General features: G+C 43.2%; 1 protein-coding gene across 4 annotated transcripts in view; it reads left to right on the top strand.

The window, feature by feature from the left end:
* SORCS3 (sortilin related VPS10 domain containing receptor 3) overlaps window positions 1-19,944 on the top strand; it is a 561,511-nt gene that overhangs the window by 162,277 nt on the left and 379,290 nt on the right. For all 4 annotated transcript variants that reach the window (XM_073240462.1, XM_073240460.1, XM_073240459.1 and 1 more), the window contains exon 2: window positions 5,329-5,396. In XM_073240462.1, coding sequence (XP_073096563.1) covers window positions 5,329-5,396 — 68 coding nt within the window. The remainder of the gene's footprint in view (window positions 1-5,328; window positions 5,397-19,944) is intronic.

Here is a 19,944-nt window from a genome sequence, read left to right as displayed (position 1 = left end):
GTAATAAAAGCTGTAAGAGAGGTATGAACAGAGTGTTCTTCCAGAGATGATATCAGATGGCATTTAAGGTTATTTGTGTGTGTGTGTATGTGAACCTATATATAATATACATATATTATCTCCCTCTCTCTTTTTCTCTCTCTCACTAGTGTGTGCCTTGCCTAAGGGGGTGGTACAATTTGAGTAGCTCTTAGGACTTAGTTTCCTCATCTGTAAAATGGGGATATTATATTACACCTGCTAAGTCTCAAATACATATATATGTCTATGTATATGCAAATACAAATAAACATACACACAGCCTTTGCTAGATATATTTATACATATACACACATGCATATATTTAGGGACTTCTCTATGTGTGTGTCTGTATGTATATAGCTTATATTAAGAGAGAAGTGCTATTTACTTATGAATTATTCCAATTTATTTTAATTTCTCCTCTTGTCCAAAATCCGCCCCCCTGCCCCGGTACTGTACACAGTTAGATCATAAAGGAACTTACCTGACAATGCTTATGCCACAAACCTGGGTCTCCCACCAATTTGTCTAGTCCTTTTCTCATTACATTCCTCTGTTTCCCATTTTTTCTCCAAGAACAAAGAAAACAAAGCTATCTTCATCCCTGGGCCTTGAGCTCTGGGACTCTCCCTGACTCCCAGAGTTTAGCAGGTGCTTTTCCAACTCATACAAGGGGAGCTCAGTAATATTTGTGGAATTACTGAATAAATGATAAACTCCTTGAGGGCAAGGATATGCTTTTCTCCTTTCTGTATGCTTTCCCAGTGCCTTGTATACAACAAACTCACATAAACGTGCTGAATGCATTAGAGCAGAACAAGCGTGGTTACCTAGCGTAGCACTGGTGGGAATGCTGGCTCTCTGTCTTGCTAGCTGTGTGCCTTTGGTGGGGTGGGGGTGTAATTTGCTTAGCTCTTAGGATTTGGTTTCCTCATCTGTTAAATGGGGATATTATATTATACCTGCTCAGTCTCAAAAGCTTGCTGTGAAGATTGAGAGGCACCCAGCATAGGATCTAGCACATAGTAGGGGTTAAATTAATGTTTGGTCCCTGATTTTCCTTCTTTGATTTGACTGCCAACTCTCATCTGGGGGCATCTGCTGGAGAGGAGTCGAGTCAGGCTTTGCTGTCAGTCGCAGACTGGCCCCTGCACCCTTCCTGCCTGCCACAGCCATCGCCTGGTGGTTCCCGAGGCGCGCTCGCATCTGCTCTCTCTGGTCTGAGGACTTGCCCAGCAGCCTGGGGCTTGGGAGTGGGTTCCCCGTTTCTGCTTCCAGTTTCCCTCCCTGGGCATTCCCCTCTCTCTGGGGCCTTTGGGAGTCTCTGACTGGTGGGAGAAGCCAGGGGTGGGAGGGCTTTTTTCACTCTTGGTTTTGTTTGCTTGGATTTTGACAGAGCATCTTGAGGCTAAAGGTTACATTACCATCTCTTCATAGCTCTATTGCTGTCTTTCTGTGCTGGATCCAGAGGAAAGGAAGCTTCCAGCCCTAATTCTCAGTGTTGGGACCTTCCCTCTGGAGAACGCTGGGCTGATTTTACTGAGATGTCCTCCTCGTGCCTCTTCTACTGCCTACTTTCCTGGTCACGTCCAGCTCAGTTTAAAGGAAATGCTTTTCTAGACCAGGACCTCATGACGGTGGGAGGGTGGTGTCCCCCGCGTGCAGAGTTGGGACAGGAGTCACGGTGTGCAGAGTCGCAGGACGATGTCTGGTCCCCACCCAGGACCCGCCCAGACAAGCTGGACATGGGACAAGGGCGCCTGCAGTACAGGGGCTCCCGTGACTCCCGGTCTCCAGTTTCCTGCAGGGAAGGGAAGAGCAGTGCCCTAGGCTCCTGGTCAGTGTTGCACACTATTGGGACTTTACCTTGAGTCACTTCCTCTCTCTGTGCCTCAGTTTCCTTATCTGTAAAATAAGGGGAGACTAGATTAACACCATCCCCTTCTGAAGACTGTGATTTACCACCAAAGCACCATTATCTTTCATTGGTTCAAAAATATTATTTTTAGGAGCCTTTGACATTATCAAGTCTGCCTGTAAGGGAAGCAAAAGTACAAAACATGAACCCGGCCTCAAGTTATCCAGAATCTATTTGAAAAGACAGATCATATGATGTCTAGAAGTTATCAAGAGAGTGTCCTCTAAGTGGCAAATTATGTAGTTCAGTTTTAAGTGTGATAGGACTTCGAAAGAGAAAGAACACTGATGTCTGGGACAGTCCTGGGAGGCTGCCTGAAAAAAGTGGACTTGAAGCTGTTTCTTGAACAATGGGTAGACGCATGCAGGCAGTAATGAAAGGACTGGGCACAGGCGATGATATAATAATGCAACACAAAAGAAAGAAACAGAGATGAGAGAATGGGTTTGATTTATCTGCATCACGTTGAGACTTGGATTGCCAAAGGAGAGGACAGTTTCCTGAGAACTGTGGAAGGGTGGTTGGGGGAGTGTGTGTGGGTGTGGAGCGCTTTTCACACCAGGCTAAGGAGTCTGGGTTTCATCCATAGGAGGAGGGAGCCAGTAGATTTCTAACCAACAAAGTATATGGATTATGAGGCAAAATTGGAACCCTCTACCCTGAAGGCAGAGTTAATATTCATAAATGTGTGGAAGGATGTGTTTGTCTGGCTTTTCCACGAAGCAGACACCAACATGAGGCTAGGTGCGTGAGAGACATACTAAGGACAGATAAGATGGAGGGAGGGAAGGAGTGTGGTCCCAGTGCTGGGTAAGGAGACCGACAGATGGGAGCGGCTCTGGGTGCTTCGAAGGGCTTTCCAGACTCAGCTGTTTGTTAGAAGCTCTGTTACTTACGTGGAACTCTTACCCCAATGTCACTTTCTGCTTTCTATGTGGATTTTGCACTTTCTGGAAATCATTTGCTGTCCCTGAAGGCTTGATGTTGGGAGAGAATGGAATGGTCTAACTTGCTCCTATAGAGCTGTAGGTGGGTGTTCTGACCTATTTCTAGAAGAGTAGAGTTTGGAGTTTGTGTCTCGAATTTGGAATGGTCTGCACATAGCCACCCATGTTTTTATGTGGTGACTGTGAGGATGACTTTGTAGATGAAAAAAAGGGGAGAGGAACTCTGGTGTCTGTGTGTAATAATTTAACAATCAGGAATTAGCAGCACTTTGCTAGGCATGTTGTTGGGGAGGAGGTGGATAAGTCCCTTATCTGCATTAGCCCCTGAGCTTATTTTTAACAAGTGAGAAAACTCCACCTGAATGGGAGCAGCAAGGGTCACTGAGTGACTGTGGAGAACAATTCTTTGCATAGAATGCATGCTTCTTGTTGTGCTTTGCTAACCATACAGATAGCTTGGTTAGATTCTACTGTCCTACAAATACCAAGCCATTGTTATTGTTCTTGGCTTGCCTGTCTCTTGACATCCCACCACTTCCCATCACAGGATGTCACCTGAGAGGAGACCCCAGAGCTTTGCAGTCATGGCCCTGCTGAGAAGTTGAATGTCCCAAACCAATTTTGCTGTGGACTTTCTTTGACCCATAATGGGTCACATCCTTGCTTCTAATTTTTTTTAGTTTATATAAAAGAAATGGTGCTGACTGACCCCATGGGGTGTTGGATGAGGATAAATCTCAGAGTGAGTGTTTTCTCTTCAATTAAGTGCCATAAAAGTGTTCAATATAATGGCTGATTATTTTTCCTTAATCTTCAATGGATCCCTAGAATGGGAAAGCCCCATCTTGGTAGCAGAAATTCATTATCTCAGAAAGAGTTTAATAGCTGCTGTGCAAATGAACTGGAGGAAGTTAAATTGTGGAATGGGAAGGAGCTGAGAAAAGTGAAATGAGTTGTGCATTAAATTTAGATAAACACAATTATGTGTAACTGGATTATCTTGCGTGCAGGCAGGCACTGTATATTAGGCACCTGCATTTTGATTAAAATCGATTCAGGTGCATACACTTAGCTTCCTTGTAGATACGGAATTGTGCCTAAGCCCTGCCCTGGCATGTGAGGGGCAGGCAGGGAAACATCTGGTGGCCAAGTCTCCAGCTGGAGAAGTTTAAAGAGCACAAGGCCAGACCAACCAGCGCAGGAGTATTTCAGAAAACTGCTAACCCTGTTCCAGGCAGCTCCAGCTCCCTGTCGTGTACAGCTTTCCTCTGGGTTTCTTGGTTTCAGCTGGAGTAGGGAAAGCAGTCCTGGAGTCCAGTGACCCCCTTACTCCACGTTAGGGACAGATGCCATGGTAGATGGCAGGTGGCATCAGAGGATGCTGGGGACTGGACCTGCCTGCCACTTGAGTGTTTCTGGCTACTGAGGCCCTAATGATGGAAACAAAATCTCTGACCTCCTCTGTAGACAGACAGAATCAGGCCAACTTCCTTCTTATTCTTTTAGGTTCAGGTCTGTTATCAAGTTCAAGCTCATGCCATTTGCTGCACAAGTCGAGAGACAAGGTGTTGGGGCAAGGAAAGCACCTTTATTTGGAAAGCCAGCAGACTGAGAAGTTGACAGATTAACGTCCTAAGGAACCATCTTAATTTAGGGTTGATTTCAAGCTTCTTTTGTATTAGGGAGGGAAGAGCGGGAGGGGGAGGTCAGGAGGTGATGACTGACCTCAGACATCTGGACGTCGGCAAGGGTCTGAGGCGGCTGGTGAAACTCCTTGTCCCTGGTTGGTTGACTCCAGCCGTTTTGTTGACACGGACCTGGCCATGACGTTTCTATAAGGCCTTGACAATCCATTTGTTGTTTTTATACAACGGGGGAGGTGAGTTTCAGGCAAGGGCCTATTTGCATCATTCTCAAACCCTGAGCAAAACTCCTTTTGATGATTAACAAGCCTTTGTGCAGGGCTGCAGGGCTGAGCAGAAGCTTTTTGGCCCAAGATTAAGGCACTAAAGGAGACAGAGGCAATATGAAGGCAGAGATGCCAAGCCTTTGCAGTCTACAACAGGTCTGCAAGTCAGAGTTATCTCCACTCTGATCTCTGGGTGGCCATACGAGCGCACAGAGCCAGCGGGCCTGTGCCTGACCTTGAAGGAGGACAGATGTGGAGGAACAACTGTCGATAGCCAGTTAATTCCTGTTGGCATGTTTTATTTCAAATGCAAATCATTGTTGGGATTAAAATAAATGCTACTAGTTATGGGGATGCATTAAATTAAAAACTGTTTTCCCTTGCTTGATCCTATAATACCCCTCAACTTAATGGATAAACGCTAAGCCCTCCCCCTGGGTGATATGAGATGCACAGTATATTGTTACACAAACTAAAGTAAGCTTCCTTTCTTCCCTTTGTCCCTCTCCCGTGCCCTCCTCAACCCCTCACAGGTCATACTTATCCTGACGAAGCTCTATGACTTCAACCTGGGGAGTGTGACGGAGAGTTCCTTGTGGAGGTGAGTGGATTAGAAATTCTTAACAAACTCCTCTGGCTTGGTTCACATGAGGAATGCCAGCTAAGCAGTGGGGAAGCATGTTTTGGAAGGAGAAGGCCCTCCTCCTGGAAGCCCTTTTAAATGCCCCAGGTGGAACTGAGGGCCCCACGTGCGAATGCCCTTAGCACTCCCCTGCTCTCCTGGGGCCTGTCACACATTCTCCTTGGCAGTGTTGTCACTTCTGCATTCTGGTGGTGTCCCATACTGCTTGGAGAACACGGGTATGGCCTGGAGAGCTCAGAGGAGCATGCCTGGAACACGCAGACGCCGTGGATGAGGGAGCCTGCTGTCGGAGGGAGTGCGTTGCCTGGGGAGTGAGTCTGGGCCCAAGGCCTGCCTTCAGTCCTTCATGTCTGCGAGAGGCTGCAGTTCTCCAGAGGCCCATGCTTATGGCCACAGACGCACATGGGGCTCAGTTCTGCATGCTGACTTTCACAGTCTCTGGGCTCTTTTGCTTTCGTGGGCTCCTTCCTGCTAAGATAATATTTAAAAATGTATTTTATGATGGCGTTGGTATGAAGACAAGTATATTAATATAGAATATTAGAATGCTCTTTTCAGCTTGAAAGTTCATTTTTTTGTTTTGACTTTAAAAAATGAAAACGTGTTTGTGGGCCCCTAGAAGGAATGTACACCCTGGGCTCTGTGCCCATTGTACCTGCTGGGTAAGTCAGCTCTGATGCGATGCCGGGCACATGGGACAGGGAGAAGAAGGTTGTGGGCAGGGTACATCAGAGAGGGCTTGAATGAAGCCATGGCCTAGGAGGCTCCCTGGAGAGGGAGCGCTGCGCTCCGTATTCCTCCTCACACACACACGCACACTCGGGCTCACAGCCGCTCTGCTGGCAGTCACACGGGGCAGCGGGAAGTTTCATCAGACCTTGGGAGTCCGGGCGACACGCTCTGCGCTCATTCTGTCCATGGGACTCGCGAGGGCTGTAGTTATTCCGTTCGCTTTGTCATGTGTAAGCACCGGGGAGGACGCTGTCACGAAAGGCCACTCGCTTGGCTGTGCCATCATCCGAGAGCCCAGCCTGAGGGTTTCCTGGAGTCCCGGATCAGACGGGTCTGGGGCTGAGTATTTGTGTGCCTCGCGGCTTTTTCATCTGACCTGTTTGCAGATGACGAGGCAGCCTCTCTCCCAGAAAGGAGGAGCAGTCACTGCGTCTATTAAATGTTTAGGGGTTAATTGCTCATATTGACTGAGCCCTGCCTCCATTTGCACAGGATGTCCAAAATCTAATTTTGCTGCTCAGTGAAAATTGGCAGAGGTGTAAGTAACCAGGGAGCCTCTAATAGATGAAAGCAAGCCTATTTCCACTCACGTGGGACTCGTAGGGAGGCAGAGCCTCAGAAACCTTCCCCTCAGGCCCAGTCACGGTGATCCTGTGGTTGATACTTAAGCCTGACTCCTGTGCTGTCTGCTTGGTGCAAATAATGAACAAGCCAGAAAACCCTGTCCTTATAATGGGACCAGCTTACCTGGAAACCTGTGTTTCAGGAGCGGTTTGGCTAGGTCTGGGGTGGGCCAAGCAAAGCCAGGAGCTGAGGCCAGGTGTTTAATGCTAGAAGCCCTGAAATGGCAAAGTGTGTGTCTGCGGTCCTGAGAGCCAGTACATTCACTGGTTGTGTTCTGAAGACAGAAAACAGGTGAGTGGCCCTGACAGTAGCCTGATGTCCAGTGGCCAGGTTGGGCCCCCGCTTGCTCACCAGAGTGCTGGGGAACTTTGGGTGCTTTAGTTACCCTCACCATAGCAGGTTCCTAGGGCTGCCATAATAAAGTTCCACAGACCGGGTGGCTTAAGACAGCAGCAATGTATTATTTCCCAGTCCCAGAGGCTAGAAGTCTGAAATCAAGACGTCTTTAGGGCCATGCTCTCTCTGGAAGCGCTAGGGGGAAGCCCTCCTTGCCTCTTCCAGCTCCTGGGGGGCTGTGGGTATTCCCTGCGGCTGCCTCACCTACTCCCTGCCTCCATCAGCCCCACGTGGCCCTCCCTTCTGGATCCATGTCTCCCCTTCTTTTCATTATAAGGACGCTTGCCATTGGCTTTAGGGCTCACCAGAATAATCCAGGATGATTTCATCTTGACATCCTTAATTACACCTGCAAAGGTCCTTTTTCCAAATAAGGTTTGAATACAGGTTCTGGGTTTTAGGATGTTGGACATATTTTTTTGTTGGTGGGGGCCTTTCATTCAATCCATTCACTTTCTAAGTCTTGGTTTCCCTGCATGTAAGTTGGAGGTAGTACAGAACCTGCCTTTGCTCCGGCCACATTGTCCTTGCTGTTCCTCAGACACACTGACTTCTCTTCCCCAGAGGCCTTATGTCCCTCTTCCCCTGCCCGGCTCTCCTCACTTCTACGTCCTCTCTGTCCACCTAATCATGGAGGCCTTTTCTGGGGGCCTCATATTCCAGCACTGAGCTGCCTTGTCCTCCTTAGCATTTACCACCATTGTAATATTTACATACTGATTTATTTATTGTCTACCTACACCCACTAACATCTTGCAGAGACAGAATTTTTTTTCCATTTTAATTCAGTGCTGCATCTAGAACAGTATCTGGCACACAGGAGGTACTTCCTAAATGTTTGCTCAATGAGTAAATTAATGGATGGATTCCAAGGATTAAATGAAATAATAAATATACAGACACTTAGGGCTGTAACTCACATGTAGGAAGTGCTCACTTAATTGTAATAATTGATGATGATTATAATCCTATATGTTTATATTATTTTCATTCCATTATGGACTTTGTCTATAAGGATCTGTTTTACAGCGGCCCACGTGATGGAAATTGTAGGGCCCCTAGGGAATGCATTCTGTGTTACCTAGGAGTTAGTAAAGATCTTCCTGAGTGAAGGCAGGGATTAGGGAAGGGGAGAGTGATTTAGATTGTCTTCCCTCATGCTGATTAGCTGGAAGTTGAAATGTCAGTTTCAACCTAGTTAAAGGTGTTCCTTTGTAGACAAGATTCTCTAAACTGGGTCTTGGAATGACGGGTGAGATACATTTTGGCAAGTGGAAAGTGGAAAAACAGCCCCACCACAGGGAAAAGGCTAGGCAAGGCTGGGCTGCAGGAGCAAAGGGAGCCAAGCAGGAGGCAGAGACCGCAGCTGGGTGTGGGGCCAGATGAGGAGGTGTGGGGACTCATCAGGTTCACGGAAGAGGCCAAACCAAAGAGGGTTCCTCCGAGCATAGTGTGCAGATAACAGAGTCATATGGTGTGACCTTTTAGGGATTTGAAAAGATAGTGGTTATCATGGGCTTTCTCTCTAGATACATGCTACATATGAATGTATTTTTGTGTTGTGTTTCAGAGGGTTCAAGGGTCTGATAAAGTCCAGCATAGGAACCCCTGGGGAGAACATGATTGAGGAAAGGGGCTGCTCCAAAGCTTTGTGGGCATATTCCAACATGCTGGAGACTCCTAACTTCTTATTGTCTTCCCTACTCACCCCCTAAAGACCTGTGTTTCCCATCTTTTTTCTGTACTGATAATGATGGTGTATTTTACAGTTAGAGGCTAGAGCACTGTGAGCTTCCTCACTAATACGGTGTGTAGAGAAAAGAAACGGAATGAAACACCCGCCCTTTTAGTTTCATGATTTGGCCCCATGTGCTTAACCAGGTAGGAATTGAATTGGGTGATTCTTCTGCAGTTTCCTATATAGCATAGGAGCCTGGAGCAGCAGCTGGCGTGACAAGATGACACTCCCTGCCAGGTTAAAGGGTGATACAATTATTTGCCTCACTGGATTAATAATTCAGAGGCCATCTACTTCTAAATAGACAAAAGACTGTCTCAAAGTGTTCAGTCATGTCGCAGCATCTTGTGCCCTTGTGATATTCTTTCTGGAGCGCCTTGGTGCTGTTGTACTGGAGGGGAGTCAAATGTTTTTCTTTTTCAATGCAAGGATGGCTGTGTAAATTGGCCATTTAGCACAACCGTCTGTTAGCATTCCATAGTCAAAGAACTAGTCTGCATAGAGAATGTCAAGCTTATAGAGTTAATGAGGTTGAGGACTGACTTTTTTTAAAAGACCCAGCATTCACTTTCAGGGTATTTTCTGTCCACACGGTGTAAAATCTGGAGGTTTTCCCATCAGTCAAGAGTGATGTTGTAGCCCAAGTCTATTAGGTTTTATAGAAGCCTGACCCGAACAGGAGAAATCAGTAAAGGACAGGAGGCTTGGCATCAACCAATCGGTTTTCTCTTCATCAAAGTAGTTAAGAATGAAAGCTCTGGGACTGATGGCCTGGGTTTGAATGCACACTTCTTCATTTAGTCACTGGATGCCCTTGAACAAGTTTCTTTACTGCTCTTGGCCTCCCTTTCCTCATCTGTAACTTGAGCGTTATACTAGCACCTACTCACTAGACTGGTTATAAGATTTCAATGTAATAAAGTATGCGAACTGCTTAGAAAATGCCTGGCATACAGTGCCTTTGTGTGGAAAATGCTCGCAGAGAGTTAGTCATCATCGTGTAATATACTGGTAATTCAGCTGCTTCTCTATGCTAGCCCCTTAAAGCTAAGCTGTCTTGTTCCATTAACAAACTTGAGAATGAAGTTATCTCTAGCCCTTTATACAGAAGAAAACATTGAGCATTGCAAAGGTTAAATAACCAGCCCCAGATCATACAGCTAATAAGTGTGTGTGTGTGTGTGTGTGTGTGTGTTGGGGTGGGGTACCAGGCCTGTCTCATTCCTAAATTGTGGAATTCCTAGCTCGGTCTGGTGCTACCCCTGAGAGTGATTCATGGACTCCTCATGAATAAGAGAGGTTTTATGTGTAGAAGAATGTGATGGCATGGGAAGTGGAGAGTAAGAAAATCCCAGAGTGGGAAAATTGCTATAGAGTGGTTGGGCTAGGATTTCAACTTCTAGGCTAAAATATTCATTGTGCAATTGAGATGGATGTTCTCTAGTCCAGAGCCATCCAATTAGAAATATGTATGAACCACGTATGTAATTCTTAATTTTCTAGTAGCCAATAGTGTGAATAGGAACAGATGAAATGCATTTTATTAATACATTTTCTTTAACCTAGTTATATAAAACTACCATTTTCATATGTAATGAATAAAAAATTAATGAGCTATTTCATTAATACAAAACTACCCTTTCAATATGTAACAAATACAAAATAATTAGTGAGCTATTTCATACTGTTTTTTAGGAAGTCTTTGAAATCCATTGTGTATTTCATATGTAAAGGCATATCTCGATTTGGACCCACCACCTTTTCAGTGCTCAGTCGCTACATATGGCCAGTGGATGCCAAATTGCATGGTGGAGGTTTAGTCTCCTGCTTTTCAAATATTGGTAGTTCATTTGTGGGTAACTTTTTTCTCTATAGAAATGCGTATCTGTTTTATCAAAGGACAATAGTTGAGAAAGATATTTTTACTTCTTACTTTGATAGCCACCTGTTCTGGATGGGAATTATTCTGTAATGTTACGGTATTTGCAATATGTGCAGTTTTCTTGAGCTGACCTGATTCACATCAAAACTCTGATACCCTAAAATGGGAGGGGGAATATGTTAATCTGTTCACAGAAATAGAAGAGGAGTCACTGGAATTTTCAGGTCTTCAAACTCTGATTCTTGGTAATCCTGAAATAATCATAACTTTTGACCCTAGCTAGAGTCAGAGACACTTAGATCTAGAAAGAATGATAGCAAACACTTCTTGAAAGAAAGGACCTTATCATTTCAGAGATAGGGATGTGAGTTCAGGGGCAGGAAGGCACTTGTGCCGAGTTTCCGGGAGCCCTTGACTGAGGGGGAAAGCGCTGTCTGGCTCCTGAGTTGGGGCTCACTCCTTCCATAGCGTCTCTTGCGTGTCCTCCCACATGGAAACCCTGCAGCTGGATAGAGATAATGCTCTACTTCCCGTCTCGTCCCTGCCAGCTGAAACTAGGCCATTGTTACGTAGTGTCCAGACAGCGTGGACTCAGTGGCAGGGCCACCTTCTCACTCATTGCTGTGACAACAGCATGTGGCACATTCTTTGGAGCCGTCGTCACGCTCCTGTACATGCAGGAGTGTGTGTATGTCTGCCTCATTTGCTGGCTCTCGTGGTCCTCTCTGCAGGAGTGAGGACTTCATTTTTCCCTGTAAGTGGAAGCCATGACAAGGCCAATTAATTCACTGCTTGAGGCTTTTGAGTCTTAGTTTTGAACATAAGTCTACGGTTGGGATTTATGATTCCGACTGCCAAGTCACCTCTTATACTCGGTTCTATATGTCTTGAACATTAACACCTGGACCGATAAACACATTACCCTTCCCTTAAAAAGCTAGTTCAAGGTACTGGCTTCTGGAGGGAGATGAGCCCGCAAGCAGTTGTCAGTGCCCGTCTGTCCGTCCCAAGTGCTAGTTGCCAGCAAAGGCCCCTGGGCAGTCGGTCAGCTTCTGATGGGGGTGGGGTCCCCACAGGAGCTTTCCTCTGGAGGTCCTACTGGATCAGGCATCTTCACAGAGCTCAATGAGTTTGCGTTGTGGAGGCATGAGAGGAACAGGAGCCTTTGCAGTAGATGGTTCTCTAGTTGCTACTTCTCCTTGGTCTCTCTTCTCTCTCTTCTCCTGCTCTATTTCATCCACCCAGAGATGTGAGAGACATTCTACTCTTAGAAAAGCCATTCCCCCTGCATGCTTGGCCTCAGGGTCTGCAGAGCAAGGGGGCTTCCGACTGAGGGGCTTGTGGTGAAGGCATTTATGGAGCATACCACTTCCTGGGCCCATCCTCCTGGACCCCTTCCCTGACCCTCCTCCCTGGGTGGGGTACCTCTCCCCTGCTCATCGTTGATGCCGCATCCTTACAGTGTGCTGTGATTTGTTTGCAGCCTGTGAGACTTTCAAGAGCAGGGACCACGTGGCCTTTCTTGTTTCTGGATCTACAGTGCCTAGCATTTGAGTGACACTAAGCAAGGGCTTGGAGAACTAAACTTGAGTTCCCAGAACCCCAGACCAATCCCAGTTCCAGCCCACCTTGCCCTGTCACTTTCCTTGTATTGAGTTGTCTCATTCTCCTGTTGCTGGGGAATCCTGTGACTTCTCATCTGGTGTGCAAGCTGTTGTCTGGGACATTTATTTCCTTCCCTAATTGTTCTGTCAATGACCTTTCTGGGAGATGCTGATTTTTTTTTTATATAAAATGGAGACCTTTTAGATTTATTAATTTTTTGTTTGCCAAGAAAGCCCTGATAATAATTGCTAAGACGTCCCAGAAATTATTAGTTTACAAATTTTAATGACACTCATGATTTATTTATGTGCTTCCCTCCCTCTACAGCTGCTCGCCCCAATTCCTTAGTGGAATTCCTGCTGAATCCGAGTAAATTAATGGAAACAGAACTGCAGATTGGAATGACATTTTTTTTTCTAGGCTGTTAATTAAAAACTTTCCATCTTATTTGCTATGCTCTTCCTATGTGAGGTCCTGAAGGCTGGGCTTATACAGGCTGTGAAATCTTCCCTCTAGAACTGGGACCTTCTTCTGTTTGCTTTCAGTGGTAATAAATCTGGTGAAAATTCCTGAATGGGTCACAAAACGTTCAATTGAACAGGTATTAATTGAGCCCCATTATGTAAGCAGCCCTGTGCTTATCTCTGGAAGATGCAGAATAAGTATGTCATGATTGCCATCCTCAAGGAATGTTTAGTTTGGTTGAGCAATAAGATTAATGTACATAAGGAAACAGCATCAGACACATGCAAGAATATATATCTGTATACAAAGTACTGTGCATTCTTCGATGAGTTGGCCCCACTGTAGAAATGTTTGTATTTTTTATTTTCACCTCACCTCATTCTAAAAATTCTAGGAATGAATTAGAGAAGTGATCAATGTCACACATGTATTTTGTTTTACTGTTTAATATAAAACATCTTATCTCTCCATTAGTATGCAAGAATCTTAAGGGGAAAGACTACTTCATGCACTAGTAGTTCTCTTGATTCTCTGACACACCTGCCAACAGGTGGGACTGAGAATGTGCAGTGGTTAAAGCAGTGGGTCCTGGATTCAGATTGCCTGGATGTGAATCTCAGCTCTGCAGCTTATTTGCTGCACCATCTTCAGCTATGATTTGATTTCTACAAGCCTCACTTACTTATCCATATAATGACTTGACAATAAAACCTAGCTCATGGGAGTTTTATGAGGATTCAGTGAGATAATGTATATAATGCAAATTGCCTGCCATCCAGTTATTACTTAACATAATAATTATTTGTTCATGGGTCCAAATCCTCCTAGCCTAGCAGCTTCTACCAGGCTCCAGATGACAGCTGTGCTGATACCTTTAGGAGGGTGGGGTGCAGAACATATAAATAAATCCTAAGCACATAATGCCTGGAAATGATACACTTCTACAGGGTGAACATTCTGGAATCTTCTCCTATAGACACTCATCTGTGCTTGGCAAAAGGAGAAGGTGAATGTGATTCTTGGTTTTCCAGTGCTAGATGATAATAGTGATGATTTTGGGTACAGATGCAAAACACAATCTTACTTAAGTTCTCCTAACATAGTTCTGAGTTAACTCTTTACTGGTTATTTTCTTTTTAATGCAGCTGTCAGGGGATCTAAGCCCATTGAAAAACTTTGTTACTCTCAAGTGATTATCATGGAAAGTAGGGTGGTGTCACTCAAATTGCTCAGTCTTGGTGTATCCTCAGAATTACTTGTGGACTGTGTTAAAAGTCTAGATATATGGGCTCTACCTAAGAGATTCCAGTTTAATGAGGCTGGGTATTATGCAGAATATATACTTTTAAACAGCATCTAGTGGGTTTCTTCATTTCAGATAGGATTGGGAGCCGCTGAGCTCAGAGGAAACTTGGGTTCTGGACCCAGGTCAGTTACCAGTGAATTGGGTAACTCATGACATCCTTCTGCTTCCTCATAACTAAAAGGGTTAGATGACATGTTCTCTCAAGTCTCAACCCAATTCCACAGACTCTACCAACCTCGAAAGTCACACAGGAAGTACACACATTGAGATTTATGGAGCCCAACAGATTAACAGCCCCACTGCTAAGCACAGGCACCCCTTAAAATATCTGGTAGTGTCAGTAACATGGACTCTCTCTGCCTATACTCTGCTCACTGACGGATAGTGACCAGTTGGCTGGTAGCAGCGAGAACACCTATCCAAACTACTTACTTTACATTCATTAAATATAGGGAGCATCGCTCAATCTATGCAAGTCTTTATTCCAAAAAAATAGCATGAGAAAGGAGCTTGCTCTAAATCTTGAGCCCTCAGACATCTCACTTTGCCAGGGAACAGAGAAGTGAGAATACTGGCGACGCAGATCTGGATTACAGATTTAATACTTTCCCACTTATCATGGGAAAAAGGGGTTCTTTTTATAGCCTAGGCTTTCTTTTTTCTTCTGCTAGGCAGGATCTGGACATGTATAAATCTTGATTTTTGTCCACTGGCGAGAGAATGTAACACTTTTGTAGGGATTGTGTCAGTTGATCGTTATTTTATGTTGTTTTCCCCTTCATCCAAATGCAATGCCGTTTTATCACAATCATAAATAACCAAACGATTTGAAGAAGGGGTGTGAAATTCGGCTCATCTTTTTCCGCAGCCTGAGAGCTCGCTCTCATTTTCTCAGCAGTAGATTCATTAGCCTCCTAATGAAGTTAATAAGTAAACAGGAGCAGACAGTCCCTTCTAAACTAACACTTAGAAATGGATCCATTTCTTGGTTCTCTAAGGTAAGCTCCCTTCTAAACTAACACTTAGAAATGGATCCATTTCTCAGTTCTCTAAGGTAAGCCTTAATTTATTTCCCTGCCAGATGTCCATGTGTGTAAAACAATGATAGGTGGGCCCTTGGAAAGAGGTTTGAAGAAAAAAAAAAAGAAACGAAAATTTTCAACTCATACGGAGCCTGTCAGTTTTCAAGTTTATTGGAGAGTGGATCTTCACATACCCCATTCCTGCTTGTATATGTAATGACTATAAAGATTTGGTAGTCAAGCTCTCATAGTTACTCTCATCATTTGGTGGCCAATTACTTTATTGGAAATAGACTGTAAATGTCTTTAGGAGGCTCTGGCAGCTTCACCATAAAGACCACTGCACTAGACATAATTTGGGGGAGCAATAAACTGGTAGAAAGGCCTCTTCTCTGTCACATGTCTGTGAGGTGTCTTTTCAGGAATGCTGAATTTACAGAGGAAGCATTTCACATCTTGCTGTTGCTTCCAAATGTTTTGTGCCCAAATTAAAGCTAAAATCAGGTCTTAAAATGCAATATATGGAGTTTATCTTTTAAATGATCCTCCCTGGCAATAGTACTTCTCTATTTAACTGGCATAATATTTGTAGTTGTTGTTCATGTGAATACCTGGCACGTCTCGTATATTGGAAGGACTGTGAGACCCGTAAATTGAACATTCCATTTTACAGATGGATATACTAAGGTTCCAAATGGGATGGCAGTCAGTGATTTCAGATCTGGGACCTAAATCGAGGTCTTCCAGTTTCCAGCAGCTTCGTGCTCTTCCTGTTACGTTAGTAAATCACTCTTACCTGGCCTTTCTAGCTCAGTAACCATTCGTATTTCATAAGAGACCTACAGCCGAGGCACTGCACTGGGGACTAGGAATGGGTTTCCTTGGATATTCATCTAAGTGATTTTCAATTCTGGTGCCTCATGAGAATCACCTGGGAAATAAAAGGAAAGCCAGTTTCCTGGGCCTTATTCCAAACCTACTGAATCAATTTCTGGGGTCAAGATCCAGGAACTTACAGTTTTAAAGAGCACCCTACTTGATTCTGATATAACCACTGATGATCCTGGTCATCTTTGCTTCAAAAAGTGCATGAAAACTTGTTTTGGGGGATCTTACCCACGTATCCATTTTCCTTATGGCTGGCTGAGAATGGCAAGCACAGTCATTCATGCAAAAATCCATAGGTGCACCTTCATCTTTATAAATGACAACCATAAAGGCTAATAATTGGAATGAGCTCTGGCACTTACTAATTAGCTCACGTTCTGTCAGCATCAAGCTTGTTTAATTGGGCAATTAACATTGATTTTAGAGAGTGGTGTCATAAGAGGATGGTCATAAGGTGCTCCACGGAGTTGGAGTTAAAAACCTATGGTGGTGAGTTGGCAGCTGGGAATCGAGGTTCCCTGGCAGGTAAGAGAGAACAACAATTGGAGCATGCTTTTCAGGTGACTTTGGAAGGATTTCTGTTTATACTTTTTGGTTGCAAGCAACAACAATCATTGCTAACAAGTTACTTAAGTTATTGTCACTTACATGTTAGATATAAAATTTGTTGAAAGGATACCAGGAAACTCAACATTTGAAGGAAGAGATAAAAAAAAAAAAAACAACCCGGGAAGGACATCGTAGGCATTTCCAGGGACCATGGCTGCTGGATGTCATGGCTCTACTCTCCAGCAAGCTGCCGTCATAATACAACAACCTTCTCTGTGATTTAAATCCCTGAGAGAGAGAATGGAACGGACCATTTGAATTAACTAGTCTGAGCTTTACCTGTGCTTGGGGGTGAGAATTTCCTGGCTGGGGCTGGTTTCCTCGTTCATTCCTATGCATCAGGCTACTGCGACCACCAGAAGAAAGCTGGGAAAGCGTTCTGGGAATACTGGGCCAGTAGTCTTCACACATGTCATGTTTTCTGATTTATTCTATTGTAAAGGTGACATATAGTTAAAATACACAAACTTTTAAGGGGCATCCCTTCAACTGTGCTATTGATTTAAAAGGCTGTCGTTTAGTATGTGTCGGGAAATGTGCTAGGAGCTTTATGCTTACACATACTGCTTATAAGAATCTTGCAAGGATTTCATCCTTACGTTGTGGATAATGAATCAATGGTTTTGAAAGCCAGCAGATAATGGAGATTAAGTTTGACCTCAGGTCTGTAAAACTCTAAAGTTAATGCTTGTCTCACCTGGCCATGCTGCCACCTTAAATAGTTTTAAATTCAGTTAGCATTCTCTCAGTTCTGGGAACCACATTTCCAGATCTGTTTTCCTGAACTTTAGGCACTGTGCTGTAGTCTCAAAAGAGTCTTTATAAGTGATGGCATTATGATTGGTCGGATATATTCTCTAAAATTCTTACTTTTTGGAATACCTCCTCCCTACCACCTCACCCAGAGATGCAGATAGAATGCCCTTAATCATCCACAGATTCTCACCCATTCCTCTTATGAAGGATGGTTATTGGTTACAGAATATTATCTGGGATGAGTATGCCATTTGTAATCACACAGATTTTTAATTGAAATTTTTGTTGAGATAATTGAAGATTTACATGAATTTTTAAGAAATAATACTGGAAGAGCTTGTGTATACTTTATCCATTCCTCCTAATGGTAATATTTTGCCACACAGGATACTGATGGTGATACAATCCACCAGTCTTGCACAGATTCCCTCAGGTTTAGTTGTTCTCATTTATGTGTGTTTGTGTGTGTGTGTAGGTTTGTCTGTTCACCACCACAGTGAAGATACTGAACAGTTTCATTTCATCCCCACAGGGATCTCTCATGTGCCCCTTCACTAATTATTGTCACTTCCCTTTTTCTAAACCCCTACTCACTAAACCTTGACAACCACTAATCTGTTCTCCATTTCTAAAATTTTATCATTTCAAAAATGTTATAGCAATTGAATCATATAGTATATAATCTATTGGGGTTATCTTTTTCACTTAACATAATTCCATGGAGATTCACCCAGTTTGTTGTGTGTCAATAGCTCATCTGTTTTTATTGCTGAGTAGTATTCCATGTATGTATGTACCATAGTTTGTTTCATCGTTTACCTTTTGAAGGACATTTGGGTTGTTTTCAGTTTTTGGCTATTGCAGATAATGTTATTATGAACATATAAGTACAGTTTTTGTGCAAGCATTCATTTTTATTCCTTTGGGATAAGTGCATAAGAGTGTAACGTCAGGGTTATACCATGGTTGAGTTTAATTTTATAAGAAACTGATGAACTGTTTTTGTGGCTGTACCATTTTATATTCCTGCCAGTTATGTTTGAGTGATCTAGTGTTTTTATAGCCTTGTCAGCATTTGTTGTCACTTGTCTTTATTTTAGCCATGCCAGTAGGTGGGCAGTGATATTGCCTTGTGGTTTGAATTTGCATTTTCTTGATAGCTAATGATGTTGGACATTTTTCATGTGCTTATTTGCCATCTGTATATTCTCTGATGAAATATCTGTTCACATCTTTTGCCCATTAAAAAAAATTTACTGAGGCATTATTGAAATATAAAACACTGTACATATTTATATAACTTGATGAGTTTGGAGATAAGTGAAACCATGAAATCATCACTATAATCTATGCCTTAAACATATCCATCACCTCAAAAAGTCTCCTGCTACCCTCTGTCCATTAGTACTATTTTTTGTGAAGAATACTTGACATAAGATCTACCCATTTAGCAAATTTTTCAGTATACAATACAGTGTTGGTAACTATAGATCTCTAGGATATAATCACCAGCAGATCTCTAGGATAAAATAATCTTATATAACTGAAACTTTGTACCTTTGATTAATACCTCCCAATCCCCATCCCCACAGCTCTTGGCGAAAATCATTCCGTTTTCTACTTCTATGAGTTTGACTATTTTAGAATTTTTATTTAAGTGGTATCATGTAGTGTTTGTCCTGTGTCTGACTTATTTCACATAGCATAATGTCCTCTGGTTTCATTTATATTGTTGCAAATGGCAGGGTTTACCTTCTTTTTTAAGGCCGTATAATATTTCACTGTATGTATATACCACTTTTTTAAATTCACTTATCTGTTGAAGGACTTTTAGGTTGCTTCCAGACCTTGGTTATCATAAATTATTTTACAATGGACATGGGAATGAAGATATCTCTTTTAGATCCTTATTTACATTCTTATGGACATGTACCCAGAAATGGTATTTGTAGATCATATCATAATTCTATTTTTAATTTTTGGAGGACCTCTGTACTGTTTTCCATAGTGGCTGTATCAGTTTACATTCCTACCAACAATATACAAGCATTCCCTTTCCTCCACATACTCACTGGCATTTTTCATCTCTTGTCTTTTGATAATATATATCCTAGCAGATGTGAGGTAGTATCTCATTGGGTTTTGATTTCCATTTCCCTGATGATTACTGATGTTGAGCACCTTTCAGATATATGTTGGCCATTTGTATGTCTTCTTTGGGGAAATATCTCTTCAGTTCTTTAGTCCATTTTTAAATTGGGCTATTTGTTATTTTTGCTGTTGAGTTGTATGGGTTCCTTATGTATTTTGAATTTTAACATTTATCAGGGTGGTATATGATTAGCAAATATTTTACCCATTCCATAGGTTACCTTTCCATTTTATTGATGGTTTCCTTTGCTATGCAGAAGCTTTCTAGTTTAACATAATCCTATTTGCCTGTTTTTGCTTTCTTTGTGCTTTTGTTACCATATCCATTAAAT

Source organism: Manis javanica, chromosome 7 (genome assembly GCF_040802235.1).
Source record: "Manis javanica isolate MJ-LG chromosome 7, MJ_LKY, whole genome shotgun sequence".
NCBI lineage: Eukaryota > Metazoa > Chordata > Mammalia > Pholidota > Manidae > Manis > Manis javanica.
The sequence above is the reverse complement of the archived record's forward strand: the minus strand, read 5'-3'. Positions and strand labels throughout refer to the sequence as shown.